The following is a 17,810-nucleotide window of genomic DNA, read 5'->3' as shown; positions in this document are numbered from 1 at the left end:
CTCTGCCTTTCCCTGGCAAGATGCCTCTGTGTAGTCCCCAGCGAAGGGGCACGTCTCACGTTGAGAGTGAATGTGGCCTTGTTTCCCAAGCACACACTATATGATGCCAGGAGGCAGAGTCAGTCATAGGGAGGGTACCATGAAGGAAGGTGGCCGGTTGTCCCAGCAGGATACTGGAGCCAGATCTCCAAACATTACTTACCCATTATGCTTGTGATGAATAAAAGCCAATTTGGAAACATGTCCTTCCATCTGCTCAGACCCTCTAAGGCTCTGTCAGAGTTTACAGCCAGGGCTATGCATTTGCTGCTGGCGATGAGGCAGGCTTACACTAGTAATAGTGGGGGTTTCCAGAGCTTCCTGCGCAGGGAAGATGCACGCTGCACTCGTGCTCTCTGGGACAGGTCACCCACAGATGCCATGGAGGTGTCATTCGGTAGTCACAACCTTAGGGTGCAGAAATGGTTACTGTGTTCAGAGAGGTGACGATATGTGCTCACATCTGCACAGCTGGTCAGAGTAGGACTTGTGTGTCGCTTGTATTTGACGGGAGCCAGTGTGACCTTGGTTTACCTGTGTCGTAGATAACTTCAAGTTGAAGTCTGTCAGAGGCATTGTGACCCATCTCTGTCCCGACTATGGCTGGATTAATGAAACCATCTTCTTTAATCCTGACATGGTGTGTGGAAATGTTCCAGTGACTGTTGGCATGAGCGTCATTGCTCTTGTCGAAGAGGATGAAACAACTCATGCAGTGAAAACCATCAAAGTAAGCCTGAGTTTGCTAAGATTCTCTCACAGTAATGGCATTTTGATATTTCCTCTTGGATTAAGACAAGCAACATGGTGGATACAGGGTCAAATTTGCCCTTCTCCTTTGAGTTTAGAAGATCCGATGCTCTAAAATTCAACTGCAGTGATGTTTTTCTATTCCTAAAGCTTTTGCATCTCTTCTCATAGTGTTTGAACAATATAGTAAATTATGGTCATTCTATCCAGGCCTGCAGTTTGCATCTCTTAGTGAAAGCTGCTTTCTATCCTATGCATTCAAACTAGTAGAATTAGCACAAACAGCCCTGTGTTTGTCATACTTTTTAATACACCAATTAAGATCTACTTAGCACACAGCAAATTCTAGGTTCTACTATAAAATTTTGGAAGATAGCTCAAAATTTGTGTCAAATACCACAAATGTCCAAGTATTTACATACCACTGGATGACTTTAAATTTCTTTTAGTTAAACTGCCTAAGTGATTATCTCACCAGAGATTACATAAAAGCCTTTTGCCAGTATTGGTAAACATAGATTATTAATTGCTAGTATTAAACTATTATAAAATAATTGTATATTATATTATTGTAAAATAAGAACTAATATAGATTCATAATATTTCAAATTATAAAACTCTATGTTTTTGTTGTTGTTTCTATATATGTGTGTTGCCTGCATGTGTTGTATGCATGTGGAATCAGCATGCAAGCATGTGTGGAAGTCATAGTTCAACACTGGCATGTTTTCTCAGTTACTGGTGCCCCCTTATGTTTAGAGACAGTCTCTCCCAGAACCTGGAGCTCACTGTTAGGGCTATTCTGAACTATTCAGAAAGTCACAGAATCTGGTTGTCTCTACCTTCTCGACTCAGGTTACAGATGGATTCCACCATATCTTGCTTTTATGTGGGGGTTTTGGGAATCAGCATTCAGGTCCTATGATTGCACAATAAGCAGTTCACCCACCGAGAAAATTCTTTAAATTTCTTTAAAACTTATTGATAAAGTAGCATTTTTCTCTTTTTGCTCTTTTCATTAGTTAAATTCATAATAGCTCTTTTCATGCTAGGAAAAATATCTATCTTTGTTAGGAAAAATGTTCATGTTTCTTCCCATTATTTTACTTAATGCTCTGTTTTCTTGATTTTATGTATAAAATCATTGTATCTTATTGTTTTAGCAAGAATTGTACAGCTAATGCCAATTCACAATTTATGCAAACATTCATTTCTTTTCCATTTTATCTATTCTTGTTTTAGGAGACAGGCTCTTAATCTGTTTATCATGTGCCTGGAATTCATTATGTAGCCTTGACTGACCTCAAATTCACAGTTGTTCTACTAGTCTCTTCATTCCAATTGCTAGGATTACAAGCCCCATGCACTGTGTCTCGTGTTGCTTTTGTTCCTTTCTAAAAGCTGTATGAGTATACAAATACAAGCATGCAAGCATTCAATCACCCTGTTTTTGACATAGGGTCCTAAGACAAGGATCCACATCTTGCTTTGTAATTTGTTGTATGTAGTGGCCCTGTACTGCAGATTGGATTATCCTCTCGGCGCCATTTGATTGGGAAGGGCAGTAGAATATTAAAATCTTTTCTTAAGCTTTAGGATATATCTTTATTCTTCTCTGTGTTCATGGTATTTCTATTTTTAAAGATTTACTTTATTTTGAAACATGTATACATGTGTCCCCGTGGGTTTATGCCTCCTGTGTATAGATGCCTGCAGACAGCATTAGCACTAGTGTGGTAGAGCTTATGGCATTATGAGCTGCCTGACATGGGTGCTTGGAGTCAAACTCAGGTCCTCTGGAACCAATATGTGCTATTCACTTCTGAGCCATTTATCCAGCCCCATTAATCATATTTCTTAGTTTAAAAAATAGAACTGGCAGAATACAAGTTTTCCAGGAAAACTCTGAACTTCTTCAAGGTACAGTATATCTGTGATTTCCTGTAGAGTGTTAGATGTGAGTGCATTCAACATCGGTGAGCAATTTATTTTGGAATACATTTACCAAACCATGAAACAGGCACAGACAGTTTATGCATCTTCTTATGTCCATGATGATAGTGTTGAAAGCTGTCATTTAAATGATTTCTGATGAATCTGGGCTGTTTTGATGTGAAAAATAAAGCACTCTGTCTCTGACAGGAGTTGTATGTCCCAAAAGTCCTTACAACTGTGACAAACCAACTTGTTAAGTTGCCATTGTTTTGATGGTGAATCATTTGCACATACAAAGATCTGCTTATAATTTTTATTTTAGCTGCAATCACTGTCTCCTTATATTATAGGTAAAAGTCATGTCTGATCCTATCTATGGTATTGAACCATCAGAATTTGACAAAAGACTTTGCATTAAGTGTGTGACTTACACAACAAAGAACAGCATCTTCATAAGCAAGGAAACATGTTTCCCCATGGAACTACTTTCTGGAGGTATGGTTTGCATTTTATTTAGTCCTTCGAGAACTTTATATAATGAACTTTGACCATTTTCATCTCCTCCCCCGAGCCCACCCCTCTTCCCTACACACCCAACTTTGTGTCCTCTCCTTATTCACTGATCAAGTCCAATCTGTAGTGCTTATACATTCAAGGATGTGTAGCCTTCCCTGGAACATGGTGGACCTACCAGTAGCAATATTCTTAATTTTTATTTATGTATATGAGTACACATGCACATATGTGTACTGTGTGTGTACCTGGTACACAAGGATGGCTGAAGAGGGTCTTGGGTCCCCTGAAACTAGAGTTTCAGATGGTTCTGAGCCACCATGTTGTTGCTGGAAACCCATCCTCTGCTACAGCACCATAAGCACTTAACTCCAGAGCCATCTCTCCAGGACTGAGGTTATAAACTTTTGCCAGCACATCTAACTACATTCAATTTCTAGTCACTGAACACATCATGCATGCAAGATATTTACATCAAAAATACTTCAATCACTGCAAAGCCGGGGCACAAATAGTTCTTGTTCCTTTTCTCTCCACCCTCTTCTCTATGTGTCCTTGTTGTAAAACACTGTTAGTCTTAACAGTCAGACCCTCCGACTTTGACTTTAGCCTAGGTACACTGGGAGGTACTCAGATTCAGCGATTTGCTTCTACAAATGTTCCTGGCTGCCTCTCCAAATGGAGATGTGGCTATTTGAAGAGGAATACCAGTGATTCTAACAAATCGCTTACTCTGAGACACACAGTTCTTAGTTGTCAATATCTGACTCTTAATAAGGGTAGAAAAAGCAGTGTTTAAAGGATTATAAACTTCCCTTATTGTAAGAAGATATTCAAGGTATCTGTGATGGGTTTTATTTCGTCTTTTGTTTTTTGAGACAGGGTTTCTCTGTGTTGCTTTGGAGCCTGTCCTGGAACTCACTCTGTAGACCAGGCTGGCTTCAAACTCACAGAGATCCACCTGCCTCTGCATCTAGAGTGCTGGCATTAAAGGCATGAGCCATGATACCTGTCCAAAAGGTATCTATAAGGATTTGGAAAAGTAACTTTACATTCAGGAAATGTTGGTCAGCTTGTTGCAGTGGCATAGAGCCTTAGGTAATGTGACATGACCTGAGTGCAGTAATATTTACCCTTCTAATTTTCTTGGCTGTTTTAGGATTTTTGCCCTTTAAAGGGGACTTGTTGCTGGTTGAGTATTCCTTGAAGCCAGGCACTTCGAACATCACTATTCACACTGTGAGCATGCTAAACTCCCAGAATATGGATGAGGTAATTTGCTTCCATGTTGCCCTTGTCATGGGTAGGTAACTGCCTATCCTTCCTTCCTGATTACTTTCTTGCTCAGAATTTTGTTTGGCGCTATATCCCCCGCAAAAGTAGACACATTCACAGATTGAAAAAGAAATAATAGAAAATAATGTAGACTATACACACTTAATTCCTAGGTTGTGTGCTTTACTTGGCGTTAGGATGCTCTGTGAACAACAGTTAGAAAGCGTCTTGACTGTGAGGCAATTGTGGGGAAACATTGAGTACACTGGGTTTGAGATGTTCAGCCTGCTGATAAAGATGGGTAAGACCATGGTCAGTACAGCCTGAGAATTAGATGTAAAGTCAGAGAGGGTAAAGTTTGCAGCCATATTGGGCACCATTAAGGGCATATCCTCTCATCACACAGGAGATAGAGTGTGGGGCCATATTATGTATCATAAGAGCACGTCTTCTCATCACACAGGAGATAGAGTATGAGATTATATTATGTAGCATGAAAGGCATATTTTCTCATCACACAGGAGATAGAGTGTGGGGCCACCTTGGGTAGCTTGAGGGACATGTCTTCTCATCACACAGGAATTAGATGTGTTGATGCAGGAATTAGATGTGTGTCTAGGATGAGAATTAGTGATGGGCCAAGGGATCTGCTGATGAGAGCCAAGGGGTTTTTGAGGGTCATCTGTGGTGGGTTCTGCTTCTCCATACTCAGTGTCTTCATTTCTCATCATAGGTCTGTGTGACCAGCATTGATGGAAGAACTGGTGTGGTAGACGACATCATCTTTTTCACCTTGGACTCTCTCCAGAAGCCTAATGACTATACTCCAGGGCTGTACGACATTGTGAACGTAGTAGCTGTGGACAGTATTCAACCTAACTGTTCTTGGAGAGCAGTATCAATGGTCCCAGTGGAAATGTGCATTGACCAGGCCTCGTAATTAATTATCAATATCATTTCGAAGGCTCTGGTTTAATAAAATACCATGAACACATAATCCAAAGATATGTGAACTATGACTCTTCTTTTTAACATTCTGGTGATTTTGTTAGGATCATGAACTCACTTTAGGAAGGTACCTTGTTAATAAAAAACATGTCCTATTGGAACGTGATTTTAGCAAAGAAACAGCCCTGCCCTCAGGGTAAGTGCATCATTTTCCATAAGCAGGAGCAGATTCTGTGCAGCCAGTGGCTTTGTAGGCCATTGAGATGCATGGTGAAGCAAAGCGTTTAACTCGAGATTCCAGGAGTGAACAGGTGAATGTGACCTTGTGTGATTTAACATTACAGCTAGCCTTCTAGCTTGACTCTCTTTACGCCTTTCCAAAGTTTATTTCTCTACAATTTCTACTAGCTACCCCACTTGTTAAATTTAGTGTTTAACTGTGGATCCTCTTCCTATGCTAGCATTTCATCTTCATAAAAATAGGGTGTTAAGTGAGTCATTTTCCAACTGACAGCATTCATAATAATTCTTAGTATGTCCTAGGAGTAGACTGAAAGTTACAGACTAGTAAATAATTTCACTAGGCTCTAGTAGTGTTTTGATATAGCACTACTACAATTATTTTCAGTTGCTATGATTTAAATTGTTCCACATCCCATTACGAACTCATTTAAACAAAATATCATATATGTGAAAAATCAATTCAGCCACCCATTTTATGAAATTAGTGTAGTTCATTTGCAGACATGGATCAGATAAAACTCTAGAGCCATTTTCTTGATGCTGACATTGCTGACTCAAGGGGGAAGTGTCTAAATAATATACACATAAATGCCTCTTAAGACCAGTGATGTTTCAGAGATCCAGTTTCATTGGAAAGTGGTAGTATGTTTACCCCAGGCACATTATCTATGATTTTACCAGAAGTTCATGTTCTTAAGTAACAGAGCTTTCCACATACCAACCCTGGCTTTAATTTACCAATACAATTTTCATAATCTTCACTTTCTTGAAATTTCTCTGGATCACCAGATATCTTTATGTCATACCAACTATAACAGTAACAACTGCAAAATACTACTACTACTACTACTACTACTACTACTACTACTATTATCATTATTATTATTATTTGTTTTTTGAGACCCAGGTTTACTGTGTAACAATGTTGGCTCTCCTGGAACTAACTCTATAGATCAGTCTGGCCTTGAACTCACAGAGATCTGCCTACATCTCCCCCTTAAGTGCTGGTATTCAAGGCATGTACCACCACTGCTCTGCTAAGATATTATTATTGTTATTATTATTATTATTATTGTTATTATTTTATGTACATTGATGTATTGTTTGCATGTATGTGTGAGGGTGTTGGATCCCCTAGAACTGGAGTCTACAGACAGTGGTGAGCTGCCATGTAGGTACTGGGAATTGAATCCAAGTCCTCTGGAAGAGCAGTCGGTGCTCTTAACCACTGAGTCATCTCTCCATTCCCAAGATATCATTTTAACACATTTTTATTGATTGTTTGGGAATTTCACATCATGTACCCCAATCTCACTCATTTCCCAGTCCTTCCATATCCACCCTTCACCCTTGTAGTGTCCTCCACCAAAGAACAGTAAAAAAAGAAATTAAAATAAGATCAAAACAGGACCAAAACATAGCTTTAAAAAAAGGAAAAAATCCCACTTTGATCCTCTGATGTGGAATTCCCTTCTGTATTCTGTGAATACCATTGGTTAATAAACTGGCTTGGTCTGTGATAAGAGTTAGGCAGGAAAAATTAAACTGAATGCTGGGAGAAAGAAGGCTGAGTTGGGAGAAACCATGGAGCCTCCGCTGGAGAAAGAGAAGCCAGAACTTTTCCGGTAGGCCACAAGCCTCATGGTAAAATATAAAATAATGGAAATGGGTTAAATTAAGATGTAAAAGTTAGCCAACAAGAAGTTAGAGCTAATAGGACAAACAGTGATTTAATTAATACAGTGTCTGTGTGGTTATTTCAGGAGTTTGGGTGGCTGGGAAACTAACAAGCAGCTTTCTACAACAAATTGGCACTCTAACTTGGTTGACTAAATCCATATAAAACCTGAGAGGGCTTGGAAAGGAATTCTAGACACTAAAGAACAAAGTTTAGCTGTATTTTTTCCAGATTGGCTCTGCTTGCTGGCAGCATGCTGCAGCTCCTTTAAGAGAGGTCTTCCTGATTCAACGGTATCAGAAAAAGAGCTGCACAGTTTTGAAACAGCAGCTTCCTGGGCCATGCTGCCAGTATGGACTCTAAAGACCCCCTGAATGGTTGCTGTAAACACCTTCACAAAGAAAATGCTTCACCTAATAAACAGCAGGAAGCAGTTTGGAGAGAAATAACTACGTCCATATTCCCAAAAATTGTCTATAAATCTTTCTTTACATTTAAAGGAAAATTTGATATAGATATGAATAATTTGCATTGGTATGGATCTTGGATTTTTGATATAAATTTAAGGTAAATTTTTTATACTGCATATGTATACTTCTGCTCTTGATTAAGATATTGTGTTTGTGTAGTTCATTTAAAAATGTAATGTATAATTAAGAAATATAGGTTAATAGATGTCATCTAAATAATAGTCAAGCTTGTAGTCATGTTAGTTAGGTTTTCTAGATATATATAGATATATTTCAGTTATTTAGGCATTCTTTGAATCTTTCAGAGACCTTCAGAATATGGCATTTAAAATGTTTTAAGAAGTTAGGACTTTTCATGACAATGAGACATGTCTGCTCCTGGCAGCACCAATTACTTCAAGAGAAAGATGGGCATCGAAGAGTCTCCTTGTGGAGTTGATTAGCCATTTGGGCAAGAAACTACTTTTGCCTGGACTTCTTAATTGGACATGCAGGACCCACAGAGAAATGACTTTGGCCTACATGTCACCACAGTCATGGGTGGCAGTACAGGCTTCTTAGATCAGCTTGGGTCCAGTAGCCTTGTGGTCATTGGACTACAACATGGCCTCAGGTGGTGATCTAGACCCCATGACTTTTGATGCCATGGGCATCAATAAAGACCTTTGGCTGTGGTAGGGTTATGAACCTAGACATCACTATGGCCCTGGGTGACAGCACAGGCCACCCCAATCTATATTGTCCTGGGGCAGAAGCATGACTCTCGAGCACCAACATGGCCTCAAGTGTTGGCCCAGATCCTTCGTTGGCAACATGTTGTATCTGGTGTTTGGTTCATGTGGGTTCATGGAAGAAACAGAGTTACTTTAGAATGATTTCTAGCCTATTTGGCCTGACCAGAGGAGAGTCAGCTTCTGATGAACTAACTGCCTGTTGCTTTGCAAAAGGCTTTTTTATTGTTATAACATTTTCACCTTAACAAGTCAATTTACAAATAAGAAAATCTCTTATCTGAAGTTCCCCAAAGAGACAAATGCCAAATGCCAAAGCAATTCCCAGTCACAGGACATCACAGTTTGCTGAATCCTCCTGTAACCAGGTTTTGCATAGACTTTGAGTCTTTAGGAAGCTCTCAGATAAGATACACACACTTCAAACAGAAGGTACAGGACACAAGAGGTAGCAGTCACAAAAGGCAGATCAAGGTCCAGGTGTTAACACTCTGGAATCAAACAGACTTCAAAGCTTCGTGGTAACTCCCACTACCATAAGCGGAACCACTGATATCAAGGCAGATCCTGGCTGCAAGAGGGCCACAGACCAAGATATTATTAAAACATAAAAACAAACAAAAAAAGAACTAGAACCTTAGCTGGGCGGTGGTAGCACATGCCTTTAATTCCAGCACTCGGTCGCTGAGGCAGGAGGATCTCTATGAGTTCGAGGCAAGCCTGGACTATAAGAGCTACTTCCATGACAGGTTCCAAAAGTACAGAGAAACCCTGTCTCAAAAAAATAAATAAAAAACAAAACAAAACCACCACCACCAACAAAATCCTATAATGTTGATGTTTCCCACATTAACAGAATTCTTTCTCCACTCTTTGAAGCTTATTGTGGGGTGGGTTTTTTTTTTATTGTTTTGCTTTGTTTTTTGAGACAGGATTTTCTGTGTAACTCTGGCTGTTTTGGAACTCACTCTGTAGATCAGGCTGGCCTGGAACTCAGAGATTCACCTGACTTTGCCTCCTGAGTTCTGAGATTAAAGGTGTGTGCCACCACCACCCAGCTTTCATGGGCTGTTTTACTTGTTCGAGTAAATGTGTGAACACAGAGACTTGAAGACTATTCAGGGTTTGACTTCTTTTAGCTTTTTCTAGAAGAAAGATAATGGGGATGAGAAAGAGTCTGAGAGCATTCTGGAGAGCAAGAACACACCAAATGTGTAAATGCACTTGTAATAGATCATCCAGTCCCTTTGAGTCTGCCAGGTACTGACAATTATATGAGTTAAAGGTGGGATCACCCTAAAATGTTTACTTACAGAATTCTGAACAAATGAGATAAAATTTTCTTCTAATCAGTAACTTTCATTGTGACCTATTATGTAACAATATATTATATAACAATATATAACCTGTAATAGGTACAGACAAGTCAAACACAACTCAATTGCCACATTAAATAGGATGAAGTGGTATTTTCTGGCAATCTTCTATTTGAAATTAGCTTCCATGAAACACATAAAATGTACCTATGTAGGGAGAACCAACATAGATTAATAAACAATACCTAAACAAACTAATGAATCTACCCAACACAAAAACTAATGACCCAGAGAATGATGCGAGAGATTTGAAATAACCAAAATTAGTCCTTTTGGAATAAATCAGTTTTAATAAAAGGAGAAAGGGACACTTACAAAGCCAAGGCTCCAGAAGCAAAGAGTGACGCCGGGGGTGGGGTGGGGGGAACAGGGCGGCTATCCCCAACCCGGTTCTTTTTAAAGGTACCTCTCTCCCCTGGGGCAGCCACGCCCCTGAACGCAGGGATTAGGCCAGCTGCCCCAACAAGAGAAGATATGATGACCACAGATAAAGGATCACCTATATGTCATCTAAGTTACTTTTCTCAGGAATAATGACTGTGAAAGTACTGTTATTCATGTTTATGTTTTTGCAACAAGACCTAGGCATCTGGAGTTGGGTTATTGGTAGTATGTCTTAGTATTGTTTTTGTTGCCCTTTTGTTGAGCAGATATTTTCCTTCTACTCCACCTTGTCAGGTTGAAGACCATCTTGTTAGGGATCAGTCTAGGAGAATTCAGTGTTCATGGTCAAATGGGGTAGCAGAATTAGGACTGTTCCATCTCACACTAAGTGAAGCTTAGAAGTTCAGTAGTAGACCTTTTGTAGAGTTAGAAGACTATTACATCCAATCTTCCCATGTCTGGAGGAGGTGCTCATCTTAGAATTTGTCCTCTGGGAGTGGGGCTAGTGCAAGTCTAGGATGCCTACCTGAAGAGAGAGGGCAGACCTAAGACCAGAAGGCAGGTAACAGAACATGTGGTTGTCAGGTAGGTACAAGAACATGGGTCTAAAGGTCCTATATGAAAAAGGACAGGCCCTGGTTGCATATAGTTCACCTAAAAAGTACAAGCAGACCTCTTAACACTGACAGAGGAGGTGTATACAAAGCTCTAAATAAAAATAGCTGTCAATCTAGAATTTAAAAATGTTTAGTTGTTGTCATGGTCCGGTGGCAGCCCGAACCATAAATTATTTCTCTGAACTGGCATGGAGGTGCAGGAATAAAGACATAACTCACATGGCTTTATCAGGAGGGAAATTCTCAGTGATCCCTCATGAAATCCTGAATTCACAACCTAAAAATTCCTCTTGTTATTCTACAAACAGCCTTTATATCATAACGTAAACTGAGGGGGAAATACATCAGCATTCTGTTTCCTAGGTAATCAGGTGAATGTCTCTGGTCATGTCTACCTCTTAGACCACACCTTTCTATGCCCATTTTGTCACATCTCCCTATCTTCCTGCTCTGTTTGCTAGCTCTGTCACACAGGCTGAATTAGCACCTCTTTTCAGGCAGCCTCCAAATTACAAAGGAGCAGAACAACATCCTGACCCTTTGTTACGGTAGCAACAGCCTATCTGGAAGGGTACGTGACCACCTCAGGGAAGCCTGGCTGTCACACCATGTAGGAATATGGGCCTACAGTTGATGAGTATGTGCATTTTGCCTGCATGTATGTATGTGTGTATGTATGTATGTATTATGTATGTATGTATTATGTATGTATGTATTATGTATGTGTGTGTATATGCACCATGTTTATGCATTGCCAGCTAAAGCCAGAGATGGCATTGAGTCCTTTGGAACTGGAGTTGCTAATGGTTGATAACTACCATGTAGTTTCTGGGAACTGAACCCTGGTCCTATGTAAGAGCAGTAAGTTCTTTTAACCTCTGAGCCATCTCCCTAGTCCTTCAATCCAGACTTTGTACCTTCTAAATTGAAGACAACATAAGGACAATTTCTAGAAGCACAGAAGATTTTTTTACTACTCAAAACTCTTTGCAAAAGTCAATTCTAAGGTGGAAATATAAGGATATGGAGCTGAAGAGATGGCTCAGTGGGTAAGAGCAATGGCTGCTCTCCCAGAGAACCCAGGTTCAATTCTCAGCACCCACATGGCAGCTCACAACGGCCTGTAATTCCAGTTCCAGGGAATCTGGCATCTTCACACCAATGCATATAAAATAAATCAAAAAAGAGAAAGACAAGGATAAAAGATGGTCTAAAATTGAGAAGGAAAGATGAACTCTGAACATAGGCACATAAATAAATTTATGAAATTACATATTAAAACAATAGTATTATTCAATCAGAGGAGTTAACATAGAAATAATTAATGGGTAGTTATAGCACTTCAGTAGAATGAAGGTAATTGTAACGAAAATGTTTCAAACTATTCAGAAATTTTGGATGGGGTGCTGAAATATTAATTTTGGACTTTTAAATATGTATCATTAAATATAGCCATAACTCCTGAAGGAATATGGTATATCCATTTCAAACTAATAGAAGGCTGTAAAAATGGAATTAAACAATACATGGAAAAGATTTTAAACAGAAAATAAAAGGAGAAAAAGAAAGTGCAAGGTGAAACTCACAAAGTATATTGGTGATAATAAGTCCATGCATATGAATTGGTTATCATGAATGTAAGTGAACTATACATATCAGGAAGTAGGTGATTATAACATTAGAAAACATAATTAGATATATCTTGTATGGGACAAGAGTACCTTTGAAATAGATTATATGGAAATTTTTAATATGCACAGATGGGAAAGTATGTAATAAATAATAAGCAAGGGATGTTTTCTTTTTCCCCTTTTTATTGAGCATAGATTCTTTTCTCATATAATATATCCTGATTATAGTTTTCTACTTGGTCTACTCCTCCCAGTCCTTCCCACATCTCCCATCCAGATATACTCCTTTTTCCGTCTTTTATTAAAAAAGAATAGTCTTCTAAGAGATAACAACAAAACAACAAAGTAAAATATAATAAAATAAAGAAAACAGCATCACATCCAAGTTGGACAAGGCAGACAAACAGAATGAAAAGAGCCCCAAGAGCAGCAGAAGAATCTGAGATTCACTTGTTTACATAATCAGTAGTCCCATAAAAATACTAAGCTAATAGCTATAATATATACATAGAGCATCTGTATGCAAACCTGTGAAGGCCCCGTGCTTGCTGCTTCCATTTCTGTGAGTTCATATAAGCTTTGCACAGTTGATTTAGAGTACTTTGTTCTCATAGTATCCTCCTTCCTCTCAGGCTCTTACACACTTTCTGCCTTTTCTTCTGCTTTTATAAATATCCAACTGCAGAATACAAGGGAAAAACATTAGCAGGGTCAATATATTGTTGGTTGAGTTTTCCTGCCCTTACTTACTACAACCAAATTACCACTCAGAGTCTTAATATTGATTATAAATGCTTGGTTGATAGCTCAGACTTCTTACTAACTAGCTCTTAACTTATCTAAATTTTACTGCATGGCCCATGGCTTGTTACTTCATTTGTACATTCCCTGCTTCCTCTGTGACTGGCTGGTGACTCCTCTGACTCCTCCCTCTTTCTTCCCAGTATCCTTCATTTAGTTGTCCCACCTATACTTCCTGCCTGGATATCAGCCAATCAGCTTTTTATAAACCAATCTGAGTGACAAATCTTCATACTTTACAAAAGGATTATTCCACAGAATTTCCCCATCTTTGTCTAATTAAAAGGAAGGTTTAGCAACATTAAATACAGCAAAAACAGTTAAGTAAGAATTACAATATCCAGTCTATTTGTATTTGAAAAAAATAGAGAAAATATTCTATTATGTTTCTTATCTTTGTGAGTCTAAAGTTTTATATAATTTACCTTTTATCATAACTGAGGAAAATCTTAAGTCTAATTATTTAGTCTTTAACTTTAGCAAAGACCTCAAAAGGGGATAATGTTATCTAATGACAGGGACATCTGGCTGCCTGGACAGTCACCTAGAGTTGTTCTGTAGTGTTGGAGCATCCATCTTTGGCCTACAGGCTTAGTTTAACTGACAGACTTTTCTGAGAATCAAAGAATTTTGAAGGCTTTTCCTACCTTGTCTTGGCAAACTTTGATAGTTGCTTTCTAATGATAGCTGAGAGTCCAGCTATTCAAGGTCACCTCCAGGGTTCAAGTAAGAAGGCTACAGTGAAGCAAAATGGACTTAGGATATTTCTAATCTGAGGGGTTATAGAATGAACTCATACACATGTTGTTTGAGAAATGTTCTTTATTATTCTGCTCAAGTTCCAGACCTTTATAGTTTATATAAACATACAACAGCAATTCTTTGGCAGTAGGTTACAAGGCTATTTTTTGAGTGTCACAAAACATTCTTTTGTAGATATGACAAGAGACACATGCAGTGCCAAGGGCTGTGGAAGTATATCAGGTGACGACTAGTGTTCAGATGTCAACCCATCAGAGGAATGATTCTCTGATGGAGGAGAATCCAGCCCAGGCATGGTCTGTGGAACCATTGACTCTGGAAACTTGTTCCTGTCTGCAATTTCAAATGGGTTAATAAAGCAGCTATGGTGTCTTCCCAATACCTGGACTGTTGTGTGTAATTTCATATGATATGCATATGTAATCTCATGATTCCATCTCAATCTTAAGGACACATATATCCATGGGTGGTCAGAAAGATGATTTATCATTAATGTATATAATTTTGATATATAGGAAATATACTAGGATATGCTTCATAACTAGATCTGTTGTCCTATAAGGACTGTAAGACACTTAAAGCCTGCTTTGTTCCTTTTACTCAGATTAATATCAGAAAACAACAATTTCTCCTCTGTCTAAAACAAATTACACACAATTAGCTAATTTTTATCTCAGAGCAAGACCAAACTAGACTGAATGCTTCTGTGAATGGATCTTAAGTTAAAACCTTACATGTATGCACAAGGTCAGAGTTGCTGGTGTTTAACCGAGGCTATTAACACAAAGACGCCTAAAAACCATGCCAATACTTTGCTTGCCAAGGCTAGCTGACAAAAAGAACTGCATCTTGCAGCTTATCTCACTGGCACTGTGTCCCCAGATTCTGGTCACAGTCTTACACCAGAAACCTTGAAACATTGTGTTGCCAAGGTAAATGGCTCTGCCCCTTCTTATCACTTACCCAAGGAATGTACTATGACCAATGAAATATAACTCTTGTAACTTTTTTCTTATTGTCAAGCCTATTGTAAAAAATATATTTAAGCTGTGTGAACAAGGAAGTAATGGAGAATTGGAACAGAGAATTGAAACAAACGAGAACTAGAATCTGTAGATGTAGAATTAGAGCTACAGAACAATAAAGAACATGGCCCTCAGATCTTGTATGTGAGTTTTAACTCCTCACATAGATAAGATAAACTCAGTTTCAGTTTGTTGTGGACCTCTTCCTTGAACCCTGGCTGTAGCCTTGAGAACAGGCCCTTCAAGGCTACTAATAACATAGCAAAAACTTGTCAGTGTTTTTGAATGGTTGGCTGCAGCTATGGTTCTAAAAGGTTCTGGCTATTTCTTAAAGAAGAAGGAGTCATAAACTGGAAAAACTAAACTAATGAAAAATCTAAGGAGGGAGCAAAGAATTCATACACTAATCTATATTTCCTAAGTGTGACTAGATTTATAAGCTAAGAGTTTCTGATCAGAAAAACACAAATAGAACAAAATACAGCAAACACCATTATCCTTCCAGTGCAGGGAGTGATGCTGTGCTTCGGAAACAGTGTCAGTGAGTAACCATGGCAACCTGTGTAAGACAAAGGGGAAGCATAAGGCACAGACTCACATCTGCATATAGGCCAAATATTGACTGGCAATAGAAGTCTTTTCAAATCTGAAAACACATCTTTTACCCTATGTGGTTAGAACAAAGAAAGAGCATGTAACCCTTTTGTCCAAAACTGGGGCCTGACAGCTCCCAGTCGCTCTGGCCATCTCATGGTAACTGTGTGAGAAAATTTTCTCCCTTTGGAGATGGTTGATTAGATAACAACCTCTTCCAGTAAATCACACAAATCAAGGCTAAAACATAGACAGTTCCCTAAGCTTAAATTTTTATATCAATAAATTGGGAAGAAAATGTATACAAAATGTCAATAGCCTTCAGTGTCAAAGCAGAAAACTGCTGCAGTTTCCATAATGACAGGTGGGGTGAAACCAGGGCAATCCTATTCTTTTTATTTTCTGAAGGGCTTTGATATGACAAATCCAGATGTACTACAATTCTGTCATTGAGATTATCTGTGAAAGTCCTTCTAGGTCTATCTACACAGACACCTCGTCTGGCCAATTTGTCCTGATAGCTATGATAATTATAGAGAACAGGTTTCTAAGTTTTTTTTATAGCAATGTGTAACAAAAGCTTGACTGTGACTTATTTTATTCACCAGAATTACACAGTGCAGGGAGAAGTCATCCTTCTATTAGTATACAGGAATGACTGTGCCCGATAAATGAAGAATACACTGTTAAGTTTGTGGCATAAGTCTCAGAGCTGTATTAGAGGGAAATATGTTGTCACACAAGAGAATTGTAGTTAGAAGCAACCAGCTATTTAAAATGCAGTGTTCCCCATAGACATGCCTCATGAGTTTTGTCTTCCAACACATACGCATATCTCTGGTGGGTTGGCCTTCTAAATACCAGTTGTGGTCTACTGCAAAATCTTCCAGACTCCACCAGCTCTCTTTGGCATCCTGTTGGTTCACTATGGACACTATATTGTCAGCAATTGAGACAAGGGCAGATTTTTGCTCAATGGATAGCTTTTTCCGTAAAGAAATCAAAGTCAAGCTGGGCAGTGGTGGCACACGCCTTTAATCACACCACTCAGGAGACAGAGGCCGATAGATCTCTGTGAGTTCAAGGCCAGCCTGGTCTACAAGAGCTAGTTCCAGGACAGCCTCCAAAGCTACAGTGAAAGCCTGTCTGAAAGAAAGAAAGAAAGAAAGAAAGAAAGAAAGAAAGGAAGAAAAAAAGAAAGAAAGAGAGAGAGAGAGAGAGAAAGAAAGAAAGAAGAGAAGGAAGGAAAGAGAGAGAGAAAGAAAGAAGCAGAAAAGAAATGAAAGAAAGAAGAAAGAAAGAAGAGAAATAAGTGACAGAGGAAAGGAGGAAGGAAAGGAAGTGAAGGAAGTGAAGGAAGGAAGGAAGGAAGGAAGGAAGCTCCATATGGGAGTTTCTTGAACACCCATCATCTTCTCTGAAGTAAATTGGTGTTGTCAGGAGCAGACAATTATTGGTGTTTCTTTGCAATTTTTGACTGTGAAGGAGCTAAGTACAGAGAGACTTTCTTTGAATGGGCGTTAAGCTAAACTAGCATGTATATTATAAAGGTATCATGACTTCCAAATTTGGGTCTAAGGATATGTTGCTTTGGAAAACAGGTTCTTTTGTTTTCCACAGAGGATGAGAACCTGTGGATTGCTTTCAGACTGGTGTGGTTTGATGGAACAAGATCCCCTGAAAGGTTGCCTTGAACACCCTTTAAAAAATTACTTCGTCCAATAAACAACAGGAAGAAGTTTGGACAGAACTGAGTCCATATTCCCAAATATTTTTTGTAAATGTTTCTTTATATTTAAAGGGGGATATGCTATAGAGATGGATACTTTGCCTTGGTATGGATCTTGGTTTATTGAAACAAATTTAAGGTCAATTTTGCTATATGTATATTTCTGCTATTGATTAAGGTATTGCATTTGTCCAGCTCACTTAAAATGTAATGTATAATTAAGAAAAATAAGTTAACAGATAATCATCTATAATAGTCAACCTGTAGTTATGTTAGTTAGGATTCATAGATATATAATTCAGTTAGATA

At 38.7% G+C, this 17,810-nt stretch overlaps 1 protein-coding gene across 1 annotated transcript; it reads left to right on the top strand.

Moving 5' to 3' along the window:
* The first annotated feature begins 240 nt into the window (after positions 1-240).
* Positions 241-10,741, top strand: LOC119804470 (cancer/testis antigen 55-like). Its single transcript, XM_042054365.1, has 6 exons — positions 241-436; positions 585-769; positions 3,075-3,219; positions 4,397-4,509; positions 5,246-5,448; positions 10,609-10,741. The coding sequence occupies exons 1-6, from the start codon at positions 241-243 to the stop codon at positions 10,739-10,741; spliced, it is 975 nt and encodes a 324-aa protein (XP_041910299.1).
* The last annotated feature ends 7,069 nt before the right edge of the window (positions 10,742-17,810 follow it).

This window comes from Arvicola amphibius, chromosome X, assembly GCF_903992535.2.
Source record: "Arvicola amphibius chromosome X, mArvAmp1.2, whole genome shotgun sequence".
In the NCBI taxonomy this organism is placed as follows: domain Eukaryota; kingdom Metazoa; phylum Chordata; class Mammalia; order Rodentia; family Cricetidae; genus Arvicola; species Arvicola amphibius.
Note: the sequence above shows the minus strand (reverse complement) of the source record. Positions and strands in the feature narration are given on the sequence as shown.

Bases quoted from the DNA above. Each gene is read 5' to 3' on its own strand.
- LOC119804470 (XM_042054365.1), top strand. From the start codon at position 241: ATGTCCTTCCATCTGCTCAGACCCTCTAAGGCTCTGTCAGAGTTTACA. The intron at 437-584 runs GTAGTCACAACC...CCTGTGTCGTAG, and splicing joins TGCCATGGAGGTGTCATTCG to ATAACTTCAAGTTGAAGTCT. The intron at 4,510-5,245 runs GTAATTTGCTTC...TTCTCATCATAG, and splicing joins ACTCCCAGAATATGGATGAG to GTCTGTGTGACCAGCATTGA.